The sequence below is a fragment of the Ictalurus furcatus genome, chromosome 10, assembly GCF_023375685.1.
Source record: "Ictalurus furcatus strain D&B chromosome 10, Billie_1.0, whole genome shotgun sequence".
Lineage (NCBI taxonomy): Eukaryota > Metazoa > Chordata > Actinopteri > Siluriformes > Ictaluridae > Ictalurus > Ictalurus furcatus.
In genome coordinates, this window is record NC_071264.1 from 27,608,511 (window position 1) to 27,635,844 (window position 27,334).

General features: G+C 41.6%; 2 protein-coding genes, 1 non-coding gene and 1 pseudogene across 4 annotated transcripts; 2 read left to right on the forward strand and 2 right to left on the reverse strand.

Moving 5' to 3' along the window:
• Positions 1–1,999: 1,999 nt before the first annotated feature.
• On the reverse strand, positions 2,000–2,092 carry trnai-uau (transfer RNA isoleucine (anticodon UAU)). Its single transcript is given in 2 exon segments — positions 2,000–2,035; positions 2,055–2,092. It is a non-coding gene; the product is annotated as a tRNA-Ile (tRNA).
• A 2,733-nt stretch (positions 2,093–4,825) lies between these two features.
• Positions 4,826–11,825, reverse strand: LOC128613710 (fibrous sheath CABYR-binding protein-like). 2 transcript variants are annotated; one of them, XR_008386927.1, is made up of 2 exons: positions 6,735–6,760; positions 4,826–6,388 (listed from the first exon to the last, which is right to left on the reverse strand). XR_008386927.1 is itself a non-coding variant. In XM_053634754.1 (2 exons), exon 2 carries the CDS (start codon positions 6,041–6,043, stop codon positions 5,708–5,710), a length of 336 nt encoding a protein of 111 aa, XP_053490729.1. In that variant the 5' UTR covers positions 6,044–6,388; positions 10,945–11,825; the 3' UTR covers positions 4,826–5,707. The 2 variants fall into 2 exon arrangements, 1 of the variants encoding a protein (XP_053490729.1); XM_053634754.1 differs by lacking the exon at positions 6,735–6,760 and adding an exon at positions 10,945–11,825.
• LOC128613709 (wee1-like protein kinase) lies at positions 6,714–9,929 on the forward strand (annotated as a pseudogene).
• swap70a (switching B cell complex subunit SWAP70a) lies at positions 11,755–25,791 on the forward strand. The gene is made up of 12 exons (XM_053634752.1): positions 11,755–11,941; positions 13,359–13,499; positions 16,411–16,584; positions 16,684–16,911; positions 18,480–18,626; positions 18,702–18,810; positions 19,971–20,152; positions 22,772–22,879; positions 23,047–23,213; positions 23,309–23,507; positions 24,638–24,734; positions 24,985–25,791. Exons 1-12 carry the CDS (start codon positions 11,846–11,848, stop codon positions 25,101–25,103), a joined length of 1,767 nt encoding a protein of 588 aa, XP_053490727.1. The 5' UTR covers positions 11,755–11,845; the 3' UTR covers positions 25,104–25,791.
• Positions 25,792–27,334: the final 1,543 nt, after the last annotated feature.

Genomic DNA, 27,334 nt, shown 5'->3' on the forward strand with positions numbered 1-27,334 from the left:
AGTCAGTGAGGCTCTAACAAATGATCAGAACTATATCAGTGTAAATCCTACACTTAATAGCATTCAAAACAGTGTTACTATGAATGCAGACTTTAATACACTGAAAAAAAACACACACTATTAACATCACATAAATGCATGTAAATAAAATTGGTTTTCACTTTGAGCACGTTTTACATGTTTCCCTACATTCTTTTGAATGTCCATGGAATAAAATAAAATATCAGATGCCATGATTGTACCTTCTGCCATCATTCATACATTTGAATGACCATGTAATACGAAACAATGTGATAACATGAAATTTAAAAAATAGCTTATATGGCCATGGGCATTGTTTTGACTCATGTTGACGCTGTACAGAACAACGCTCCGCCTTCATACTGAGAGGAAGCTAATGGTTGAGAGGCAGGAATTTGGCCAATAGCTGAACAGAGCACGTCTTTCATGTCATGAAACATGGGCGTAACCACACATTCTTGGGGGGGTCGTGTCCCCCCAATGTTGAGGAAATACCAATCTGTCCCCCCTATTATACAGAAAAAAATATTTTCTATATGTCCCCCTTTAATGAACCCTGCAAACGGATCTGTCTTTTCTTCATCTATTCTATTTATTTATGTCTATTCCTTTTTAATATATTTCCGTTTGTTAAGGAAAATACGTGTCTGCCCCCCTCCAATTGTACACTTTGTTGAGCCCATACTCAACGCAAGTTCGTTGATATATTTTAGCAGCTCAGTCTGTAAGAAATGGAGACAGCAGCCAAGCGTAGAAAAGTGTAGCAGAACATAGAAGATTTTTTTTCAGACAGTAAGTAACTAGATCCCTGAATAGCAGGTGACCTTAGCTTAGTATAGAAGGCATCATACCATGGCTTGGTTTGTTCTTAAGAACGTCAATCAACTTTTGATATTTGCACACCCACGAAGTAGGCTAGGCTAACGTCAGGGTCCAGTTTTTGACCGTTAACGTTACATTCACTTGCATATCCTCCCGCCGAGTTCGTTGTGAAACCTCACGTTGTGACAGACTGTTATAAATGCGAGTGAAAGTGAGTAAAGTTGCACAGCATTTTGTTCCTTTACACTACATTAGGGCTAAGGACAACTAAGTGATTTTACAAATATAAGGCTCAGCATAATGCTGAGATGTTCTAGCTTGGCAATGAGAGATATGGAACTAACGTCTGAGTTGTGGCCATATTGTAGCTATCCATTCAGAACTAGTTATGGCAGTTTGTCTTTAGATTTAAGAAAACTCTTGGACTATGAACTCACAACCTCAACATTGCTTCACCTGTACTGCTGTATAAGTACCACGCACTGACCAATTGCGCCACTGGAGCAACTTGCTGTTGAGATTGGGATAAGTGTGGGATTCACTGTAACCATGACCAGGTTAAGAGCACTAAGTAATCTGTGTGCTGGATGATTTTGCGAACCTTCCTCAGACATTGTGTGTGGAAGATGTCCTGTAAGGCCGGGAGTTTGTTGCCATTAATGAGTTCAGCTCAAAACCAGACAGTCATGCATGCAGTCAGGATGCGCTCCATGGTGCATTTGTAGAAATTGGTCAGGACTTTGACCAACCATGATTTTTGTGTCCAGGGATAGACTCTGGATCCACCTCAAACCTGACCATGATACAGCGGTTATTGTAGATGAATGAACATATAACCTTCCCACTCGGTCACTTCACGCATTTTTAGTAAGTGATTCATCTTGATGAGAGCTTGTGGTGGACCAAGAGCCTTTTCCAGATACACTAGGTGTGAGGTAAGGATACACCCTGGAAGCAATACACACACATTCACACCCCAAGTTATTTTAGCCAATCCAGCTACTGGCATGTTTTTGCCAGGTAAGAAGAAACTGCGGTTAATGAACATATAATTCTTCCAGCACAATACATCCATAATCATTAAGAGAGTTGGTGCTCTTTATACTGCAGTATAATCAGGACACACTGAAAGTTTGGAGGCTGTGTTTAAAATCTATGCTCTAGGTGAGGCTTGAACTCACAACCTCAGCATTGCTTCACCTGTACTGCTGTATAAGTACCACACGCTGACCAATTGCGCCACTGGAGCCCTGAACGAGTGCGATTCTGATGAATTGTGTGGGTTTCATCCAGGTTGTCTGGTTTCTTCAGACAGCCGAAGAAAGGCTCTATGTTGATTGTAGGTGTGAATTAGTGTTAACTTTGTCAGCCATTTTTAGTCTTAGTCCTGTGTAAAACGTCCTTGATAGTTTTTCTTTTTTTAATCATATTTAGTCAACCTAATTCTGTTTTCAGTCAAGTTTTAGTTGACTAAAAGTTTGGGCATTTTAGTCTTATCTTAGTCGAAGAAAACCAGAAGTATTTTAGTCTAATTTTAGTCACTGAAAACCGTTAAAATTTTAGTCACTGGAAACTGTAGACATTTTCAGACCATAAGATTATTATTGTTTAACATTTCAGTCAGTCTAGTCTAGTCAGTGGTGGAAATGGCCAAGATACACTGGGGGACTCTAGTTGGGGAGGTTTGTTTGTTTGTTTGTTGTTTGTTTGTTTTGGGAGTGGGGTGGTATGGGTAAATGTAATATAAACATATAAATACCTCTATACTATATAATAAGAATACACTTATTGTGCCACTGGAGCCACTTGCTGTTGAGATTGGGATAGGTGTGGGATTCATTGTAACCATGACCAGGTTAAGAGCACCAACTGAAAATGGCTTAACGGATTCTTTTTTTTTTTTGTGCTAATTTGTATGTTGCCTTTCACTACAAGAAGTATATCTTAATATTGATTTCTCAAAGCTAGGCAATGTGACATAATAGTCCAGCTAGGTAGGTAGCTAATGTTTGCCCTCTAGATTAACATTTTACACAGACTTTGGGTCTCGGCACATGCGTAGTGCGTTGTGTGTTCGTTTGTTTGTTGTTGTTTGTCTGTTTTTGTACGGCTGAAACATCATGATGAATTGTACAAGTTGGATTTGGATTATTTTTATAACTACATGGATTTTTAGTGACTGCGCTGTTTGGAGTATTCAATTAAATAACGTCAGAGCGGGGCATGGACTTGACTATTCACGGGATGAACGTCTACTCCTCCGTAACTCTATCCACTGCTAACTGAACCCATCTATCGCCATTCCGCTGGATATAACATTAACATCTGACTTAAAGAGGTTCGTTGCAGACTTAGAAGGCGTCCTTTTAAACCTCCACTACCCTCAACCGTCCTTTCAAATGTTCGTTTATTGAAAAACAAAATGGACTTGTTGCATGTGAAATGTCTGACGGATGTATCGTTCAGGGAGGCATGCATTCTCACTTTGACAGAGTCCTGGCTGAATGAGTCTGTCCCGGATACCGAGGTTAGCCTGGACGGTTTTGAGATCTTTTGGGAAGAACCAGTAATTCGGGGGAAAGAACAGGGTGTATGCATATCAACTCGAGGTGGTGTACTAACATCAAAGTACATGGGCAATCTTGTAATCCGGACCCACTCACCCTGTCCGCCCGTGCCTTTTACCTCCCGAGTGAGTTCTCGACTGTTGTGCTTAGCTGCGCCAATGTCAAGGTAGCGCCTGAGCAGATAAATGGTAAATGGCACACTTATATAGCGCTTTACACTGTGTCCCATTCTCTCACACTCTCTCTCACACACAAGCAGAGCTGCCATGCAAGGTGCTAACTTGCCATCTGGAGCAACTTGGGGGTCAGTGTTTTGCCCAAGGACACTTCGGTATGTGGGCCAGGAATCAAACCGCCAACCCTACAATTAGTGGACAGCCCGCTCTACCAACTGAGCCACAGCCGCCCAATGTAATACACAGACTATGCTCAGAAAATACCCGGATGCTCCAATACTACTTCTTGGTGACTTCAACAGCTGTTGGCTTGATTACGCATTGCCAGCCTTCAATCCAGCCTTCAGCCTTCCCCCATTCTTCATTCTCTTTTTCTTCGATCACTTTGTACTTCAACAATACCAGTCACATGCAAAACATCAGTTGTTATTCCTGTTCCCAAAAAAACCTCATCCAACAGAGTTAAATCACTACAGACCGGTGTCATTAACTTCAATCATAAAGAAAAGCTTTGAGAAAATGGTTCAAAACATTATGCTTTCATATGTTTCACCCTTTTTGGATTGCCTCCAATTTGCATATAAGCGGAAGAGAGGTACAGAGGATGCAGTGGCTTGTCTTTTGCACTGTCTTCTTCAACACCTGGATATTCCTGGAAATTATGCCAGACCACTTTTCATTGACTTTAGCTCCGCCTTTAACTCAATTCAGCGTCATCAGCTAATCAAGAAACTACAGTGTCTGCAAGTTCCATCACCACTAGTACACTGGATTTATAATTTCCTTTCTAAAAGACCACAAGTGGTAAAGGTGGGCAATGCATTATCACCCATTATTGTTCTCAACACTGGCGCCCCTCAGGGGTGTGTACTTAGTCCGCCTCTCTATATTCTCTATACAAATGACTGTCAGAGTCCAGTCACCACCACTCATTACTTTAAATATGCAGATGACACTGCCATTCTTGCATTGCTAAATCAGGACAATGATTCTTTTTTGGGCTATCAACGCTCCATAGCACATTTTAGTACATGGTTTGATGATAACTTTTTCCACCTTAGTACTAAGGCTTAAGACTAAGGAACTGGTTTTGAGCTCTTCCAGAATACTGAGCCATCCTTCCAGTTTTATCATTAACAGAGATATGGTTGAAAGGGTGGAGCATTCAACTTCAATCAGCACACTCTAGGTATTTACAAGTGCTGTCAACAGAGACTTACACTTATTCGTAAACAAAAGAACATTTTGACGTATGTTTTGAATCATTGTCCTGCTGGAAGATCCAACCATGACCCATTTTAAGCTTTCTGGCAGAGGCAGTCAGGGTTTCATTTAATATCTGTTGATATTTGATAGAGTCCATGATGCCATGTATCCTAACACAATGACCAGGTTCTCCGGCAGAAAAACAGCCCCAAAACATTAAAGATCCACCATGTAACGAAACAGGACAGTGGGCAGGAAGTAGGCACAGGAGCGCTGTCTTTATTCATAAACAAACAAAACCAAACACAGGTAACGCAGTCTTTACAGAATTAGATACGAGTAAACATGAGACTAAAGTCGAGGCAGGAAACAGGACATGGAAATGAGACCGCTAGCATGCTAAACCTACATGCTACACCGTTAACACCGATATCGATCACACTGGCATCTACGTTACTAATAATAATATCGCACGACGTGCGCATCCACCAGAGGGGTTTAAATACCCAACATAATTAATACTAAACATGGACACCTGGGGCAAATTAACGACAACTCAAACATGAAGCGAACAAACTAAAACAAACGGCACGTGTCCACTTCACCCAGTTCAGTCTCTAGTAAGCAGCGCCACAGTGCCATCTGCTGGCCGTGGCGTAACATAACCCCCCCCCTCCAACGGGGGTCCTGGACCCCTGGGAAAGCTATCTCTCGCTGACACAGAAAACGAGGCGGCCTCCGCCGGGCAGCAGACCGGCGAAGCACCACCCCTGGCGGCATGAGAACGCTGGGCGCCGCCCCCGACGGCACTGGAACGCTGGGTGAAGTCTTCAGTAAGGCTGGAAGGCTGGCGGAGTCCCCAGCGGGGCTGGAACTTGGAAGGACCGGAACTGGACTGGAGCTCAGGACAGCCTCCTAGGCCGGACATGGCAGCAGGACGGCCTCCTCGACCGCTGAGCTGGACAGCAGGACAGCTTCCTCAGCTGTGCAGGGCAGCGGGACGGCCTCCTCGGCCGGGCTAGACAGCGGGACGGCTTCTTCGGCGGGCAGGAGCTCCACAGCTGAGATCTCGCCGTAGGCCTCCAGCTGGAGCTCTGAGGTCGCCGGGTCGACCTCCGGGGGGAGCTCCACAGCCGAGACCTCGCCGTAGGCCTCCGGCTGGAGCTCCGAGGTCGCCGGGTTGACCTCCGGGGGGAGCTCCACAGCCGAGACCTCACCGTAGGCCTCAGGCTGGAGCTCCACTGTCCCCATTGCCCCCCCCCAAAAAAAGTTGTGGGCTAGCCTTCAGTTCCAGACTGGGCAGCATGAATGGATCTTCCACAGGGCAGCAAGGTGGAGCATTGTTCTGCTCCACAGGACGGGGTTGAAGCGGTAAGTTACAGAGCAGCTGATTTACTTCTTCCTCCAACCACTTCATCTGCTGCCTCCATTGCGCAGCTTCATACTCCACCTGCTGTCTCCTGACCACAGCTTGGTGCTCCTCCTGCTGCTTGCGCTGCCAGGCGTAGTACTCCTCCGGTGTCAAGAAGTTCCAGTAATAAAGAAATTTCCTGACTCGGGGTTCTCCTGCTACTTCCATTGCTTCGGCGCGATATTCTGTAACGAAACAGGACAGTGGGCAGGAAGTAGGCACAGGAGCACTGTCTTTATTCATAAACAAACAAACAAACAAACAAACCAAACACAGGTAACGAGGTCTTTACAGAATTAGATACGAGTAAACATGAGACTAAAGTCGAGGCAGGAAACAGGACATGGAAATGAGACCGCTAGCATGCTACACCGTTAACACCGATATCTATCACACTGGAATCTACGTTACTAATAATAATATCGCGCGACGTGCGCATCCACCAGAGGGGTTTAAATACCCAACATAATTAATACTAAACATGGACACCTGGGGCAAATTAACGACAACTCAAACATGAAGCGAACAAACCAAAACAAACGTCACGTGTCCACTTCACCCAGTTCAGTCTCTAGTAAGCAGCGCCACAGTGCCATCTGCTGGCCGTGGCGTAACACACCACCATATCTAACGTGGGCATGAGGTACTTTTCCATATGGCTACCTCTCTGTGTGCTAAAACCACCTCTGGTGTTTATTGCCAAAAAGCTCTATTTTGGTTTCATCTGACCATAGAACCCGATCCCATTTGAAGTTCCAGTAGTGTCTGGCGAACTGAAGATGCTTGAGTTTGTTTTTGGATGAGAGTAGAGGGTTTTTTTTTTTTTGAAACCCTTCCAAACAACTTGTGGTGATGTAGGTGACTTCGGATTGTAGTTTTGGAGACTTTCTGACCCCAAGACACAACTAACTTCTGCAATTCTCCAGCTGTGATCCTTGGAGATTTTTTGGCCACTCGAACCGTCCTTTTCACAGTGCTTTGTAAGATCACACAGTAAGATTACATTTTAGGGAATATTTTTTAACCTGAAGTGCATGTGGAATTGTCAGACATTGTTATTAACCATATATAATTATTAACTGCTTGTACGTAAGGCCCTATACGTATAAGCAGAACTGTTAGTGACATTGGTGTTTAATTAACTGGTAGTATTCTGGTAGGATATTTTTTCCACTTTTTACTGAAACCATCTTACTGAATACGCATGAATTAACCAATGAAACGCAGTTCTCCTGACAGACAAAACGCTTTACGTGAGGTATACGTCCGTGCCGTCTTGGGACAGCACCCCCATGTGGTGAGGTATTATTCTGCATGGTCAGAAGATCAGCTGAAGGATTTGCTGGTGCAGGTGTCCCGGGGTTTGAAGTAAATCCACTTTGCTTCTCTCGCTCATATGGACATCAAACCAAGTAGGTCAGACAGATCTAAGAATGTAGTCCTGGTTTATCCGGGATAGTTTATTCTAAAGCATCATGTCCTCTCTGTTTGCAGGTAATATATTTATATCGATGAGAGCGGCTGTTCATAACGCAGATGTCCATGGATCACGTGCAGATGTTGTGTACAAAATAGGTTTGTGACAAAGTTTGCACTTCATGCTGCAGTTTGAGAAATTTCTGATTATAATAACAACACTTCCTTCCTTCTTTAGGAGATCTTAGTCATGTGACTCATGTGAACAGACCAAGAGTGGAAGATAGATCCAGCAGATTTTTAGCCAATGAGATCCTGCAAGTGGTAAGACATTACTCCTCTATGCTAATTGATCTTTCTATATACACTCGATGAACTAAGCATGCCGGTCTTTCAGGACTACAGGAATCTACCTAAAGCAGATGTTTTCGCACTGGCGCTCACAGTGCTAACTGCCTGTGGGGCAAAAGCACTCCTGAGGAATGGGGAAATGTGGCACGCAATACTCAGAGGGAAATCCCCAACCTTAGCTCAGGTGCTGTCGGAAGAATTTCAACAACTTCTTAAGGTTTGTTACATCTCGATGAGTCTCTGATAAGCATGACACTTGTGAGGTTTCTTGCATTGAGCAGTTGTGAGCAGATATCCAACACGAGACTGTGGTCAGAAAGTGTCGATTAGTATCCTATAACAGCAGGTCTGGCAGGTTTATATAAATACATTAGCGTTTCTATAGTAACAGCTTCAAATCACAGAAATGGTAAACAGACGTTTATTTAACATTTATAAGTTAAGGAGTCTCCAGTGTCAGCACTTAGACTTATTAACTTCACAAGACAGAAAAAGAGACGCTGGTGAGGGGACAACTGTTTCTAGCTGCTTTAATGAAAACTTTCGCAGACATTAATTGTAACTGTAAATGGATAAAAAGTGCGACTTTCATTTATGATTTTTAAAAAAATGCAATTGTTAGCAATTGTTGTGGCATTAGAGGAATAAAACACTTCAGGAATAATCGACTTTGGGCTAGTAACAGTAACTCTACTTCGTCACACCACCTCGTCGGCGATTATTTTCTTTTAAAATATTTGTACGTATTTATCGCAGCTCATGATTCATCCGGACCCCGTGAGCAGACCTTCGTCCTCAGCCCTGAGTAAACACGCCATCCTCCAGCCTGCCTCCAAACTGAGTGCCGACAGCCTGCGCGAGCAGCTTCATGCACAGAAGTTCAGAAACGCACTGCTACTGAAGTAAGGGCTGCACTTATAGGGGTGTAAACTTAACCAGGCTTCGACGTGCTTTCTTAACTCACTTTGCTCGAGTGTTTTTTTTTTTTTGTCTAGAGAGCTGAAAGAGATCCAGTTGTCTACAGCAGCTGCGGTACCGAGCGTCACTTACAGCACCGTGACCTGCTCCAGTGGAAACAAGTACGACACATCGTCCAGACTGCTCGGGAAAAAGATCAACCGCTCAGTTAGTTTAACCATGTTCTGATCCAGACCGTTTTATTTTTGGAAGAAAACATACCCTTCAAGTTGTAAAAAATAAATGATATGTCAGTATACATGAAATTTATGGAAATATGTTCATAATTGTATTGCTACACTATATGGCCAAAAGTGTGTGGACACCTGACTTTTAAACTCGTATGAGCTTGTTGAACGTCCCATTCCAGATTGAATCCTCGTTTGCTGTTATAATGAGCTCCACTCTTCTGGGAAGGATTTCCACTAGATTTTGGAGCGTAGCTGTGGGGATTTGTATTCATTCAGCTGCAAAAGCGTTCGTGAGCTCAGGCACTGATGTCGGGACGTCAAGGAGGCTTGGTTTGATTTCATCCCAAAGGTGTTCAGTGGGGTTGAAGTCAGGGCTCTGTGCAGGACACTCAAGTTCTTCCAGTCCAACCTTAACACACCATGTCCTCATGGAACTCACTTTGTGCACAGGGGGTGTCGTTATGGGTGTCCACATACTTTTGGCCATACAGATGATATATTCTTAGATATATGGTTAAAATATATGCGAGTTATCTGTATTATCTTACAGATTTTAAATGTATGAGTTTCCTGTATTACAGATTTAAACTGATGTGATTGTCATATTGTGTTGAAGAAGCGCTTGAACGAAGAAACTGTTGCGCAACCTGCTGCTGAATTATTTATTTCTTTTTTAAAATTGCACAGCCTGTCGACAGACACTCCTACAGTGCGACAGGAATTTTATAAGTGCATAATTGCTGCATAGTTTGATTGACAGTTACAGCGTAGTTTCACTGTACTGTAATTTCATACAATAAAGATCAGCTTGCACACCTGTTTATCTGTTTGTTCAATGCACCTGTTAAACTTCGAACCCCCAAGGTTGCTTTACAAAGTGTGCAACAGAAAGTAACACCAATTGAAATTTATGCTCACCGTCCACTTTATTAGGGACACCTGCACATTTAATCAGCCAATCATGTTGCAGCAGTGCAATGCATAAAATCATGCCGATACAGGCCCAGAGCCACAGTTTATGTTCACATCAAACATCAATACAGGAGGGAAAATATGTGATCTCTGTAACTTGGCCTGCCAAACGTGGTGTGGTTGTTGGTGGCAGTTGGGCTGGTTTGGGTGATTCATCTGATTGCACATCATGTGTGATTGCACATCTCCTTAGAATTTCACACACAACAGTCTCCTGTATCTGCATGTTGTTATTGTTGTTATTGTTGTTGTTATTTGCACTGCTGCCACATGATTGGCTGATTAGATAACTGCATGGATAGGTGATTAGGTGTACCTAATAAAGTGGATGGTGAGTGTAAGTAGGAAGAGATATAGAAGAATAATATTGTGTGAAGGGAAAATCTTTCATCTGAGATTTGCAAGAAGGAATAGAAGCGCAATCACACAGAGTTTGGGATCGGGCATTTCCACAATTATAATCACGCAAGTAACATTTTGAACACTTCAGGAAGAATTTGAATGAAATTACATAAGGAAATTTAATAGACAATAAAAGTGATCAGAATCGTGTATGGATAATATGATAATAAAAATACACAAAAGCATGAAGAAAAAAAAATAATGACATGAGAAACAAGAAAAAGAGCCGTTATAAACATGAGAAATCATATAGAGCAGAGTTTCTAAAAATAAAAATGAGATTAAATAAAAACAGAAATAAAATGCTATAAATGGAGTTTGAAGGAGAAAATGTCAATCAGAATCTGCATACATAATCAGATACCTGAAGCAAATTTGAGGGATATAATATGAAGTGCAATAAGAAGATATAAAACATTAATAAGTCACGTAAAGTTATGTTTTCACCTCACAGCTCACAGCAGGGACAGCTTGCCCATGTCCATGAAGGTTTCCTCTAGGTTCTCTGGTTTCCTCCCACTGCCCCAAAACATGCATAATGTGCTTACTGAAAGTGAGTGAGTGAGAAACAAGAATGAGAGTAAATATAAACAGAAAAAATGCAAACCGAATCTACTGACCCTGTACATAAATAGATATGTGAAGCTAATCTTTGGGTTGGGGGTTCGATTCCCGCCGCTGTCCTGTGGGTGCGAAGCTTGTAGGTTCTCCCTGTGCTGCTGAGGTTTTCTCCAGGTGCTCCGGTTTCCTCCCCAGGTCCAAAGACATGCATGGTAGGCTGATTGGCATGTCCAGAGGATCCGTAGTGTATGAATGGGTGTGTAAATGTGTATGTGATTGTGCCCTGTGATAGACTGGCACCCCGTCCAGGGTGTACCCCGCCTTGTGCCCGATCCTCCCTGGGATAGGCTCCAGGTTCCCTTCGACCCTGAAGTATAAGCAGTATAGAAGATGGATGGATGGATGGATCTGCAATATGAGCCAATCTTTCTGGTTCACAGTCTGGATCACAAATGACTCGTTTTTCCATTTTTACTAAAAAAAAACAAAACAAAAAAAAAACAAGATCTACATTTGATGGACATTTCCCCAACTTTTTGTGTCCTGCTCAAATGTTCTCAGTTCAGAATCATTTCAAAAACATATTTCCCATGATGATACCTCTGGTATCAGTGCTAATCTCAGCTCAGTTCCCCAGCCCTCAGTCACGTGACGTCACGCCTCAAAGCGCACTGGATAGGTGGCGCCCTTCTCTCACGCACTTCCACCACACAGTATGTGTTGTGCGGATATTCGGCATAGCCACTTTCTCTGACTGCTGTGTGTACATTGGAAGGAGTAAACAAGTGTAAAATGGTCCATAGAGACGAAATATTAAAACCGATTTGGCACGCGTTCGGCGCGTTGGATGTGGACCGGAAAGGAAAAGTGTCCAAGTCTCAGTTGAAGGTAGGAAGTAAACAAACAAAATGAATCAGGAGATATTGACGTGTACAGAAACTTTTTTATTATTATTATTATTATTTTTTAAATAGATTGTTTCCTTGTCTTGGAGTAAAGCTGGATTGGAAATGTTAAGTGACGCTGTTAAGGTTCTGGCGCAATGTGCGCAAATTCTGTGCGCATTTACATGGAAAAGCGCGTTTAATGACGTCGGTGCGAATTGTTCTGCTTTGTTATAAGGGGAAATAACAGCTCCTTTTTTAAAAGAACTTATTTCCCCTTAAAACAAGCACTGTTTGTGTCCCTGACAGACATTTCCTTTAATATAACGAGTTAATTAGACCTCGTTGAACTTCCACCTTGTCTAAGCTTTCTTGTCCCATTTAAACTGAATCATGCTGAACCAAATGACCACCTTGAAAATGATGAAATTAGAAAATTCATATTCATATTTGAACTAACTGTATGTCTAAAGTCATATACGCATCATAAATATGTGTGATATATTAGTCTTGACCATTTTATCAGCTGCTCATAAAGATTTTTTTTTGGTTGGGGGGCAACTTCCTGTTTGAAGCTGACCACACCCCTTTTATATGATGTCTCAAGAATTAAGACATTAAAGCTTTAGTAAGTTGCTCATCAGCCTGGAAAATAAATGCTGTGCGGTTCCAGTTCCAGGTCTCCTGTCCTAATATAGCTGAATGAACTCCCTAATATTTGTATTTGAATTGAATTAGTCTTCTGAACTTTTTCAACACACACACACACACACACACACACACACACGCACACACATACACACGTCACTTCTCAAATCCTTAAGTATTGGCTCACATGAAACCAGAAGGCTCACTTCATGTTCTTATTTACAGAAATATGATTTGTGCATGATCTGTTGTGCAGACAGAAATACATATGGTGAGGGAAAAAAAAAATTCTCACTTCTCAGTAATTTCACATCCTGTCTTAAGATAACCCTGAACACCTGCCATGTGGTTTTGGATTACACATTTGAATAGTTTTCTAATTTAGCCTTACATAGTACCCTGAAGAGTTTCTGCTGCAGTGGCACCGTGTGGTTTCTGCGCTCCAATTCGCAGCTGGATACTGTAGATTTGGACCTGTAATCATAAAGACCGTCCTGTTCTCATCCCAGGACTCTTATTTGCAATCTACATCACCTCTTCTACACCCGTATACTGTCATATCATAACGTCCCGTCACCGGCGTCGCTCAGAAGAGGACTGGTTTCATTCCGAGTCCGGTTCCTCACAAGGTTTGCTCCTCATGAGAGTTTTTCATCTCGAACCGTCGCCTCTGGTTTGCTCATTACGGAGCTGGGTTTCTGTACAGCATCTGTTTGACCATGTCTGTTGTGTGTGCTAAAAGCACTGTTTTATGTCTGCTCTGCCTTGTGAAGGTTCTGTCGCACAACCTGTACACGGTGCTGCAGATTCCACATCAGAACTGTGAGCTGGAGGAACATTTCAAGGACGACGATGAAGGTCCCGTGTCCACGCAAGGCTACATGCCCTATCTGAACACCTTCATCCTAGACAGGGTAGCTACTGTAGAGTCCACCTCCTCCTCTTCCTCTTATCATCTTGCTCTTATCATGCTCATGGTGCTCCTCCTGCACTTTAGAAATAATAAAAGGTTTCTGCTGAGTCTTTTAAGGGGTTCTTTGGATTATTTTTGACAGAGGTATCTTTAAAAAATAAATAAATAAAGTGCCTCCAGGAACCTTTCCGCGAACATGAAAAGGAAAACGAACCTTTAACCCGATTGTTTCTTTTCTCCTCGTCGTCTTTCTGAGGTTTATTTTCTTCCTCCGTCTTCTTTCACGTCCTACTTTTTGCTCTTACCTTCATCTTACCGTCATCATCACCGTCATCCTCTTCATCTTGCACCTCCTGCGCTTTATCCTCGCCTTCCTTTGTCTTCTCATTCGCCTCCTCATCCTCCTTCCCTTCCTCTTCCTCCTTTTATTTCTCCTCGGCCTTCTGTTTCTCTTCCTCTTTCCACTCCTTGAAAAAAAAAAAAGGTACCTCTTAAACTTAAATAATTTGCCCAAAAATATATAGTTAAAGTAAAGTTAGTACTAGAAAGCATGGCACATTTAAAAAAACATATAAATAACTACCGAGTTAGAAAAATTATGCATTTAAAAAAAAAAAAAACAAAACGAAAAGAAAAGAATTTACATTAGTTGATGTCATCACCAGTTCCATGGGGTTGTAGTAGTTGAGAGTGAGACGACATTTCTGAGACAAAATATAAGTCTTATGGTAATATAATGTGGCTTTTACTATCCGCAAAGCACAAGACAAGCGCGTGAATGCGTTAGTGACGGAGTAGATGCATTCATTTCTGAAGAAATTAATCAGCGCTAAGCAATGTTATTGCGATAATGTTTTTCTCACAAAAACATGCTAGTAGGTGGATAGTTTACGCTAAATTCCCCCTTAGGTGTGAATGAGAGAGTGTATGTGTGTGTGTGTGTTTGTACCCTATGATGGTCTGTCGTCCTGTCTCACTCTCAGCATTCATGCTCCAGATCCAATATGTGTATATATTGGAAATATCAATTCAGTAATAAATTTTCATTGGAGTTCCCGAATAAAGTACGATTAAAAATCATTCCCATTGTCAAGAATAAAACGAGCATGCTCGTCACGTCATTAATGTATGAATCGTATTCGATTTCTTACATTATTTCACTCCCCATAAACGGCTCTGGCGAACGTTTTCTAATGAATAACGTCCCGTTTATGTTCATATCGCAATATTTCTAATAGGCAGTAAATCAATATCGTGACAATAATTAAACTGGGCAACTGGACTGTATGATACCATGAGTTATAACGCAGTCATGAGAAATGACACGGATGAGTTCACTCAGAATTCGTTAAGATCCAGAACCAACTTTTTATAACATAGCCTTTAGTAGAATCCTGAAGCCAGCTGAAAGGGTCACGTTTAAATGTAAACTTTACATGTGAAATCTTCTGGGTATTCCCAAAGTGTCATATTTAAATGTAAACTTTCCTTTCTAAGTGTTCAGTACTCAGTAGCTAACAGGTTATTTTTAAACAGTTGCGCCATTGTCTTTATTTTAGCATTTTAGCGCTTTAACATGTTATTCAGAGAATACACACATGCAGAAATGTGCGGTCGAACACGCCGCTGACTAATCACCAGTTAGGAGGAACCTTCTCATGGTTGTGACTTTTTTCTTCTTCTTTTTCTTCTTTTTCTTCATCTCCTCGGCTTACTCATGTGATATGACACATTTGTCTCCCGTAATGGTATTTTTAACATTTTTGTTTACTTCCTTGACAGGATTGAACATGTTTGAGTTCGGATTTAGCTCCGGATGTGTTTTAAACTCCGTTCTTTAAAGTACAAGCAATGATCACATGGGCGCAATTGATTTACGTTGGCCGACGTTAGATGTGATTATAAATAGAGAACAAGCATGACGTGTTGTTTAATAAGTAAACAGTTTTAATCATTGGCAAATTGCTGTGATGCAAGAGCAATAAATCACTTCAGGACGTTCTGTTACAGGGAAATAACGACACAACCTCAGGGATAATGATAATGATGATTTATTGGTCACATATACAGTAGAGAACAATGAAATTCTTTTCTTCGCATACCCCAGCATGTCAGGGAGTTAGGGTCAGAGCGCAGGGTCAGCCATGATACGGCGCCCCCTGGAGCAGAGAGGGTTAAGGGCCTTGCTCAAGAGCCCAACAGTGGCAGCTTGGCAGTGCTGGGGCTTGAACCCCTGACCTTCCAATCAGTAACCCAGAGCCTTAACCTAAGCCTAACCTAACATGTCTTCGAGTGTTTTACTCCATATATAATCACCCACTACTTTGTGTATTTTTAATAGGTTATGTTAAAGTTACTCTGTCGTACATATCTTATGATACAATCGTTATAACATGGAGTTTTCAATCATTTTCACATCTGCTGTACGTCATCCAAATTATATTTTTCAGTGGTGGCTTTGCAGTTAAAGCTTTGGGTGACTGATCAGAAGGTCGGGGGTTCAAGTCCCAGCGCTTCCAAGCTGCCACTGTTGGGCCCTTGAGCAAGGCCCTTAACCCTCTCTGCTCCAGGGGGCGCTGTATCATGGCTGACCCTGGGCTCTGACCCCAACTTCCTGACATGCTGGGTTGTACGAAGAAAAGAATTTCACTGTGCTGTAATGTATACGTGATTAAACAACGACTTTAAATGACTCTAAACGACGATTATCATTATGAAAAAGAAAGTCGAATCAATTCAGATCATGTTCCTAAACCCAGATCTTTATACAATGATTCATCCTGAAGCGTATGATTCAGTAATAACAAGGAATGAAATAATCGTAAAGGTGTATAAAGTTCGAGGAATATAAATCTGAACTCGCTGATCGAAGAGTTGAAGGAGTTCATCCCCCGACTGTTTTGTAATCCCAGATCCAGGGCAAGTTTGATTTCCAGGAGCTGAATAAAATGTGCTGGACGCTGTGCGTCCGTAAGAACATCAGCAACAACCGCATGCTCATCTCCGACGAAGATGCTTTCAAAGTCTGGTGTATTTTCAACTTCCTGTCTGAAGACCGATATCCGCTTGTGATCGTAATGGAAGAGGTGAGCGAACGGCAACATCGAATCTTTTACGATATCCACGCATTCGTTTGATCGGACTCTTGAGAGTCCTATTAAACCGTTGTTTTCGCATCACCCAAGATCGAGTATTTCCTGAGGAAGCTGTTGGATGCCGTGAGCGGGAACTGGAATGAGGGCAGGTTTGTGGACTATAAGGCCCAGCTGAGTTTGAAGCAGAATTGTCTGAATGTGTGGGAGCTGATTGAGCTGGTGGGTATGGGCTACTTCACCAAGGGCATGGACCGCCAGACCACGAGCCTGGGCATCACCGAGGTCTACCAGGAGCTCATTCTGGATATTCTCAAACAGGTGAGAAATGGTGTGTGTGTGTGAAACGTCTTGTCTATGGTTAGCCTATGCACCATATACACCATAACCATCCATATATACTCTTATACCATGGTGCTGTTGAATTATTCATTCGGACTGTTCAAAAGGTGTTCATTTTCGGGAAAACAGGTTTATCTTAATGTTAAATCCCTCGTTCTAATAATCGATCGTTTCTGTAGTAACAGCTGATGCACAGGGACATGTGCGGAGGATGCGCCATATAATCTAAACGTAATAATAAACGGACTAAAAATGTGCTGTTATTTAACAAAAACATGTCGAGGAAAATGTAGAATTGTTTTTATCGTTCAATTTATCATCTGTAAATTTATAGCTGTGAGATAAGTGAGAACATGAACATGCCTTGTGGACGTTCTACAACATTGCTGTGGAACGAATAAGGTGAATGAAACACTTTAGGACGTGCTGCTATAGTTAAATAATCAGCTCCAGGGTGGGAACAGTAACTCTGCTTCATCACACCACCCTGTAGTTCATTATTTTGATATAATAGCATGCCCGGCCTTTGGGTTCAGCAATATAAATAGAACCGCTAAAACATTTCGAAAAGCTCAAGGATACTCCTCCTCCTATGAGATTGAGGTCATGTGACCTGGACGAAATTTAGCTTCTTGTTTACCGTTACTGTCATAATCGGAATTACAAATCTTGCCTGTCATTGGAACGTCTGTGCGTGTGTGTGTGTGTGAGAGAGAGAGATTATATAATATCTAGATGTGTGCCGATAGTTTAAAAACGCCTGATGATCAGGGCCGATTATATCCTGTCAATCAAAAGAGGGCGGGAAAACACATAGATTTAGTGCTGTGTGTAAAGATGATGTCTCGTGTGTGGAATGACAACAAAGCTGCAGTTTGTAATGTCTGCACTGCTAAAATTTTACACCGGAAGTGAGCAGCAGTGAAGCGCGAGTTTTGGCGTTCGGAACAGCACCACCTAGTGGTCACGAGATGCGCTCGCTGAATTAAAGCGCCAGTACACTGTTGAAAGATTTAAATGAAGACGAGTTGACAAAAAAAGTATATATTGCACAGAAAAATATATTTGTAGAGTAGTATATTTCATGTCCAGTTAATTTTAATATATAAAAAGTGTATATTATATATCACCAGTTTGATGTCAGTGATGAAGTAGAAATGCTTGTGTTTGTGGAGAGTGAACGTGAGACTAACAGGAGGGTTTTTACAATTCAGTCAATGTTAATACGAATGAATAACATTCAATAAGTTAATAATCTTACTTTAATCTTCAGAATTGAGTTCATGTGTTCATGTTCATTAGAGTAATGTGTGTTCTGTTGATGAGAACAGTTACTGTCAAACAACATGTTGAAATGGAGAGAATAAAGTTTGTATTTGCATTTCTTTCAGAATTGTAGAATTTATTATTATTCATTTAAAAGAAAGAATAAAAGGCAGAAGTATCGGTATCGGCCGATATCATTCTGAATAATTGGTTATCTGTATCGGCTGAGAAATTTAGTATCGGTGCATCTCTAATATCATTATGTCTCTCCATTCCTAAAGGGCTACATGACGAAAAAAGGCCACAAAAGGAAAAACTGGACAGAGCGCTGGTTCGAGCTGCGTCTCGATTCAATTTTGTACTACGTGAGCGAGGACTGCACTGAGAAGAAGGGCTCCATTTCACTGGACCGTCACTGCTGTGTAGAGGTGAGAGCTCAACCAGGCCTGCGTTTAAAATACGATGCTGACCAAGTGACACTTAAGCGTTTCCTCTTTTTTCAGTCTTTACAAGACAAAGAAGGAAAGAGAAACCTCTTCATCATCAAATGTCAAGACAAAAGCCTGGAGATCAGCGCCTCGGACAAAAAGAAACGGCAAGAGTGGATCCTGGGTATGGCAGCTTTATAGTGTTCCATGGGAAAGTACTTCAGTACTTCATACTTTGTCACATTTTTAATTCCATGAATAAACTTTCTGCTTCTTACATCATATTCCACAAATCGCAAAAGATAATGAACAGGATATTTTCTTTCTTTTGTCCAGCTACCAATTGAATTTTTCCATTTTGCTAGCTTTCTCCACAGCTACACTATATGGCCAAAAGTATGTGGACACCTGACCATCACTCCTACATGTGGTTCTTCCCCTAACTGTTACCACAAAGTTGGCAGCACACAATTGTATAGAATGTCTTTTATATGCTGTAGCGTTACAAGTTCCCTTCACTGGAACTAAGAGGCTGAAACCTTTTCCAGCATGTCGACACCCCTGTGCCAAAGCGAGCTCCATGAGGACATGGTGTGTTAAGGTTGGACTGGAAGAACTGGAGTGTCCTGCACTGAACCCGGACCTCAACCCCACTGAACACCTTTGAAATGAACTGGAACTGCAGCCTCCTCACCCAACATCAACGCCTGGCCTCAAGCTCACTAACGCTCTTGTGGCTGAACGAACACAAATCCACACAGCCACGCTCCAAAATCTAGTGGAAAGTCTTCCCAGAAGAGTGGAGCACATTATAACAGCAAAGAGGGAATAAATCTGGAATGGGACGTTCAAAAAGCACATATGGGTGTGATAGTCAGGGGTACACAAACTTTTGGTCATATAGTGTATGCACATACAGTACATCTGATGGCATTACAGCATGTTAAGTAGGTGCAGGCTGACCATGAATTGCGAATTCCTTGTAAGGAATGGTTTGAATGCTAACCCCACCCCTGACCCTAACACCAACCCTAACCCAACCCCTGAGCCTAACACCAGCCCTAACCGCACCCCTGACCCTAACCCTAGCCAAACTTTAACCTAAACTTAGTAAATTTATATAGAAATTCTATTGTAAGAATTGTTGAGGATTTATGTGTGCGTACATGTCGAAAAAGAAAACATCCTAACTTTTAAATACTTGAGTACAGTTAAGCTTGGACTTCACGCTCTACTTCTGCTTAATACCTCAGACTTTCATTTAAGTATGATTTTTCTTGATTTTGTTTTTCCTCGCTCCTGATCTCAGACACGTTTTGACAAGTGTGTGTGTGTGTGCGCCAGCCATCCAGGACTGCATTAACCGGCTGAGGCAGGGTCTGTCTGCACCCCACCGTGAGGCTCGACAGCGGCGACGGGAACTGCGCAGCCGCCTGCAGGCAGAACAAGCGCTGATGGAGGAACAGATGAAGGAGCTGCAGCTGGCCAACGAGAAGAAACAGAGAGAGCTGGAAGCCATGAGAAGGGTACTGCAGTCCATTCATAACATCAATCACAATCCATCTCCCTACAACCCTCTAAAAATATCACTTTCCCTTAACGTATATATTCTAAAATATAAGCACACGGCGGCCCAAATCACTCCTAAACATCGACAGTAACGTATCGGAAAACAAATTCTAACTAAACATCATTTTCTTGTCCTGGTCGTTTTTGTTGGTGCTTACTTTTAAACACATTTTTCTAGAACCATAGTTTGCAGAAATTATGACCACAGTTGTCTACAAAATGCAAAACACTGACACTGCATACGCCTATTCTTTGAATTTAAACACATCTATTTACCGTATGAACTCTCGCAAGCCGTCATGGGTCCCGACTTGCCTGCTAGTGTGAACCGAAAGGCTACAAGATGTTTACGTTGCTTGCAGTTTATCCTTTGTGGGTTTGTGACGCGACTGCGAATGGTGTTGTACGGGAAAATGGCCTGTTTGGCTTTTTCCACTTCTCATATAAGATTGTAAAAGACAAAACAACTGTTCTGGTTTTTTTTTAAATAATTCTTCCTCTCTTTCTTTGCCATGTCCATTGGTGTCTGACTCAGTCGCAGTACAAACGAGCACGCTTTTTGTGTCATCCAACCAACTTCTCCATCCTTATCTACTTTATCTATATTTATTTAGTGTTTTTGGTCGATCCGTCCTTCACACTGACGTTATCGATTATTTGACTCACTCAGTCTGACTTCGGTTAACAGAATCTCTAACAGCCTTTCATTAGCATAAGTTCCAGCGTTATATGTGTAAATCTGCTTTGTGTCGCTTCAGTTATCGCTCAGTGACTGAGATCGTGCTGCTGCTGTAACACCCAGTTTCACCTTAAATCGGCGAAGGCTACAGCAAAATAAACGTGGTGATAAAAAAAAAAAAAATTTAAAAATAAAAAAAATCGAGCCACATATGCAAAGTGTGGACACAGATGTGAGCAGCGAACTCGTAAGAGAAGCTGTTTCTGTAAACACTCAAGTTCCTGTTTTTAGTCACCTCATCTGTTAAACCCGTCACTTCACTTTCAGACCTGTCTGTCCTCCATTACAGCTCGAAAATCAAGTTCCTCTTTTTTCTGTTGGTGCGTGCTGACGGCAGATACGCTTTTCAGCTTGTAACGCTATCCTGCATAGTTCTGAAGATCAGCTCTCATGTTGAACTACCACACGGATTATCATTAATAATAATTCTCATTATTAAGCAACAGGACAGGGGGAACTGGGGGCTACAGGGGCGGCAGATATTACGGATATGATCTAAAAGATGTACAAAGGATATGAAAAAAATTTCGTCGGTTATAAAGGAAATTGCTGGATATGCATACAGTGCTGTGGAAAAAGTTCTATTTAAGTGTTGATTTGATTGAACAGGGTTTGCAGCAATCAGGCCTGGTTGTGTCTAGTTCAGCTGAACCCCATAATGAATGCAGTTTCATAGATTTGGGGAATTAGTAACTGCGGGGGGGGGCAAATACATTTTCACAAAGGTCCAGTCGGTATCGGATATCTTTTTTGCTTCAGTAAATAACATAATTTAAAAATGTATGCAAAAATACTTCTGTATTTTGTGTTTACTCAGGTTGCCTTTGTTTTATCTTCGATTTTGTTTTAATTTCTGAAACAGTTAAGTAAGAGATGTACACAAAAACAGAAGAAATCAAAGAAGGGCAAATACTTTTTCACAGCACTGTATAAATAATATTTATATTATGTAAAAGAAAAGGATGCACATCTTTCAACTGAAACTTATAAAATGCATTGTTGTTTCTGGTGATGATGGTCATGTGATCTGTGAAACCTACCACGATGAATTGTGGTTGAACTGGTAAATTCTTGAATCTGGTTGGTCAGAAGGTGTTGATTCATTTTCTACAACCGCAGCTCTGACAGTTATGCAGCTGCAAATCACAGGTTTATTCATTATTAATGCGCTTGTTCTAATACGTTACGGTTTCTATAGTAACAGCTCATTTGCAGGGCGCTCTACGTAAACGGATAAAAAAAAAAAAAAAACGTGTTGATTAGTTAATAAAGAAAAACATGATTGTTGATTATGGAGAGGTTTTCTGTAAGGAGTCTCCAGTGTCAGCGCTTTGTAACAGTCAAAGCTATAACATATATAAAGAGGCAAAGCTATAACATCTTCATTACAGAGCAGTTTACTTTGTTTTTGTTTTGTTTTGTTTTGTTAACGCGACAATTTTTTTTTTTTTTTTTTTTGTCGTATTAACTTCTAGAGAGAGAAAAAAAGAGAGACTGGTGAGGGAACTAGGGATTATTTATAGCTGCTATAAACTAATAACAGGAATGAACGTGTTTTGCTGACATTCCAAAACATTGAAAGTAACTACAAATGATTAAAAAAGAGATTTAAATTGTCATACTTTTTAATCATTGGCAAATTGGTGTGGTATAAAATGTGGAATAAAGCACTTGTGCAATTAGAGGAAAGCCACTGGTGTTGAAACTGTATCTCCGCCCCACCCCATGTTTGATTATTTTCCTATACCATGAGGCATTTGCATTTTCTTCCTGATGTACTTAACAAAAATCGATATTTTTCTACACGGAAGACTGAATGTGTCCGTTTGTCCGTCAGAATCTGGACGAGGCGGCGGCGAGGGCTGTGATGGAGGAGCAGAGAAGAATTCGAACTCAAACAGAGCTACAGAACCACTACAGAAGTGACCTGGAGAAAGAAAAAATGGTAACCATGCCCCTGTAACACTTAAATACTCGCACGCATACACAATCATCCACCTGCTTTAAATCTGTTCGAAAGAATGTAACAATCTTGGATCTCATTTGGACCTGCGAGAGTTCTGAGTCTCAGCTGTGTGTGTGTGTGTGTGTGTGTGTGTGTGTGTGTGTTAGGTGCGGCAGCAGATGGAGGAGCAGGTGGATCAGATGTCGGGCGAGCTCAGGTTGTACCTGCAGCGTGTCCGGGAGCTGGAGGACATGTACCATCGCCTGGAGGAGGCGCTAGAGGACGAGAGACAGACGAGACAGGACGAGGAGAATCTGCGCAAACTGCAGGCCAGGTACTATACATAAACACACACTTTATCTATATGATATGGATGCAACTTTAAGTCTGTAAACATTGTGTACTGCATGTGTGGTACGTGTGTGTCAGGCTCCTGGATGAAGAGGTGAGGAAGCGCACCGAGCTGGAGCAGATTCACCTGCAGCAGCAGCGAGCCATCAGTCAGACGCAGCAGGAGAAAGAGCAGCTGGAGCAGCAGAGGTTGGAGCAGGACCGCGCCCTGCAGATGGCAATGCATCAGCTGGACAGTCTGGAAAAGCAGAGACAGGGGGCGCTAGAGGAATACGAGGCCAGTTAACTCACACACACACACACACACACACACACACACACACTATGTTCACACCTAGTTGTTTTACGTGTCCTGAGTATCAGGATTATATGCAAATAGACATTATTCACTTCAGTATTCATCTTCAGAACATGTTTGACATCTTAAACATCTTATGCATTACAACACACGAGGTCCATGACTATCCGTGTGGGTTCCTCCCAAAATCCCCCTAGTAGAGACTGAGTATGTGCCTGCATTAGAAATTATTATTGTTATTATTATTATTATTGCTGCCAATAGTTACAGTTTTATTTTACTTCCTTTAGTCAGTCCCTCCAGGATTTAGCGATTTTGTACTCGCGGGAACGAACGCAAAATCAAGCAAACTCCGCAACATGTGGAGGAGCTTGCGATTTTTCAAAATTACTGCAGATTCGTGGCCGATGCCGCGTCATGTGACGTCATCACAACGCGCATTCTTCTAAAGCTCTTCTCGATTCACGTGCATCGAACACGAGCACAGCTTAAAGGTCTCATTGAGATTTCGCCAATTCAAGTAGTTTTTCACAAAAACACGAAAACTCCACTCCAACAATCACAAAAAAACTCTTTGAAATCCTGTACTATTTATCGATATATTTATTTAATATCGTCTATTTAATGGAGTTGTTGAGTCTCACGATCTCACAGGACTGTGTTTTTTTTTTTGTTCTCTGTCGCCATCTTGTGGTTAAATGCTTATTCATTTGCAACTGACATTTGAAGTAGCGTCCCTAGACCTCTACTAAGCATATAACTTAAAGGATAATGAGTCTTTATTGATCACATATACATATGTAAAATGAAATTCTTTTCTTCGCATACCCCAGCATAAAAAGATAGATTTAATTACGACTCACAATATTGCCATGAAAGGCAGCTCGTTAGTTCTGTATAACAACTGTATAGCCCCGCCCCCCCATTTTCCTTAAAAGGGAAAAAGTTTCCAGAGACTTGTAGACTTGATGCCAAGGGGCACTGAAGCCGGGTGGCTTGCACTGGTCCAACACATTTTATTTAGGGTTTTCCTTTCATTTGTTATCTGTCTGTACACGTCGTAAAACGTGTCGCGAACATGATACGTGATCGATTAAATATAATCACAGGCTGTGAAAAGGAAACTGGAGCAGGCGGCCAACAAGACGAAGAGCTGGAAGGATAAAGTGGCGCAGCATGAAGGGCTAATTCGACTCATCCAGCCAGGTAAGAGTGTCGGCGACCTGGCGTCAGACTCTATAGAGCTTAAACTAAATCAGCACTCTAAAAATTCAGATTCCTCTGCACTTTACTTCTATTCCACTATCTGGTTAGATACCAAACCGGATTTCTTTATACTAGTTAGTACTATGCGACTTACTAGTACTATTTGCAATTACAATAGGTTTTATCAAACGTTTTGATTAAATTAAACAATTTGAACGTCCGCAGAGTAATCCGATTTCCCATGTTTCAGGCAGCAAAAGTCCTCAGAAAATGACCAACTGGGGTCCGGCGGCGTTCACAGACAAAGAGCTGGAATTGAGAGAGAAGATTTGGCAAGGGAACAAGAACAAACCAGACAGTGCCCTATAATCTGTTAAAAATGGTTGCCTATTTGGATGCAAACGTATATATTTCTTGATCCTGCTTTATGAATTACTTGGATAGTTGTTATTTTTTAATTTCTAATAGTCCATTGAATCCGATGAATGAATGAACGATTAATCCAGTTATCTCTGAATGTATAAACATAATGAGCTTACAGCTTTCAACTGAAGTGTAATCATATCAATCACACAAAGAAATAAAACTTACGGTGGGTTTGTGTCATAATTTTTTTTAAATCTCAGTTTCTTTAAATCTCACATTAAATTGTTTTTTTTTTTAAATAATCGAAATATTTTCCATATTCAGGTAATAACAGATGTTTAAATATATTGTCACATGGAAAATCCAGACATTGTAACATGTTACTGTGAGGAACAACAGCTCACGTGTGCAACTGGGCAGTTTTGTCCACTAGATGTCACTCTTGTACTAAAAAATCGTCCAGGATCTTTCTGGATCGTTCTCTAAACATCTCTGACACTGTGCATGATAAGATATATGATGATAATATACAGATGGACTGTATCGGGCTCTTTGATGCTGCAAGCTGTCACTGTTCAAATGATTGCAATGATGTTCTCACACTGATAAAAGCTCCATGATGAAGGGTTCTCTCTTGTGTGTGTCATGTGACCTCTCTCAGGGCTTATAATAAACAAACACATAAGAATGATGTCTGATTCGATTCACTCGTTCTTCTGAGTACTGCTCTTTTGCTTGCGTCGCAGATTTCCGGAACTCTCACAGCACTTCTCATGAAGTTCTCACAATAAAATGATTCTAAAAAATAAAATACCCTCAACATAGTTTAAGTGCAGTTGTGTGTTTACAAAATTTCATTTGAACAGTGCACTGTAGTAGTGTTCATTACTTGAAAAGTTCAATTTAAGGAAGTACAACCTGTGAACCAGCAACAGGGTCATGGACGAACAAGGCTTGTTGATCAGTGTACCATGCTGATGCCTGTCCACCTCCAAAAGCTCCTACACCGTACACGTGAGCGTCAGAATTGGACCATGGAGCAGTGGAAGAAGGTGGGCTGGTCTGATGAATCACGTTTTCTTTTACATCATGTGGACAGCTGGGTGCGTGTGTGCGCCGCTTACCTGGGGAAGAGATGGCACCAGGATGCACTATGGGAAGAATGCAAGCTGGTGGAGGAAGTGTGATGCTCTGCGTAATGTTCTGCTGGGAAACCTTGGGTCCTGGCATTCATGTGGATGTTACTTTGACACGTACCACCTACCTAAACACTGTTGCAGACCAAGTACACACCTTCATGGCAACGGTATTCCCTAATGTCAGTGGCCTCTTTCTGCAACACTGCAAAAATTGTTCAGGAATGCTTTGAGGAACATAAAGAGTTCAAGGTGTTGACTTGGCTTCCAAATTCCCCAGATCTCAATCCGATCGAAATTCTGTGGAATGTGCTGGACAAACAAGCCATACGATTAACGCTATAATTTCACTTCGCACTGACCACCAACTCGACTCGCGTTGGTTCCGCCATATTGAGAAATACGTTAGAACTCAGAGCCATTACAACACCTTATTTCCATAGTAATGAATATAATCAAAGTAATGACAAGACTTAATCGTTCATGTGAAATCATCTCGTAACACACGACTGAGTCTATGGTTTAGACCAGGGGTGTCCAATCTTATCCGTAAAGAGCCGGTGTGGGTGCAGGTTTTCATTCCAACCAAGTAGAAGCCATACCTGAGTCTATCGAAAGCCAAATTCAACTGATTAAACAGGTGGAATCAGGTGTACCTCCTGCTTGGTTGGAATGAAAACCTGCACCCACACACCGGCCCTTTCCGGAGAAGATTAGACACCCCTGGTTTAAACCGACCAGCTACTGGCTGTCCAAACACTGGCCAAACTCGTAGACCATCTTTTCCAGCTGGTGAGTGCTGGCAGAAAGGAAACATTTTCTGAAATACCACTACAAACGTACATATCATAGACAAATTATTTTAAAGGAAGTATTAACATAAAAGCAATGAATTATTATTATTATTATTATTATTTTTTAAATGTTTGATCAATTTAGTCAAGTAATAATGAAGCTGGAAAATAACTTACCAGTTGGCAAAGATGGTCTACCAGTTTGACCAGCTCAGCATGTGTTTTGACAGCTGGTAGCCGGTCAGGCTAAACTGAATCTTTCACCAGAGCTGTTTTTTTTTTTTTTTTAATGAAACTGATTTAC

What these genes read in the sequence shown, in the direction of transcription:
- LOC128613710 (XM_053634754.1), bottom strand. Translation starts at nt 6,043, where the DNA reads ATGGGGACAGTGGAGCTCCAGCCTGAGGCCTACGGTGAGGTCTCGGCT.
- swap70a (XM_053634752.1), top strand. Translation starts at nt 11,846, where the DNA reads ATGGTCCATAGAGACGAAATATTAAAACCGATTTGGCACGCGTTCGGC. An exon ending in TGTCCAAGTCTCAGTTGAAG is followed by an intron (nt 11,942 to 13,358) that starts GTAGGAAGTAAA and finishes TGCCTTGTGAAG; the next exon opens with GTTCTGTCGCACAACCTGTA. An exon ending in AATTCGACTCATCCAGCCAG is followed by an intron (nt 24,735 to 24,984) that starts GTAAGAGTGTCG and finishes CCCATGTTTCAG; the next exon opens with GCAGCAAAAGTCCTCAGAAA.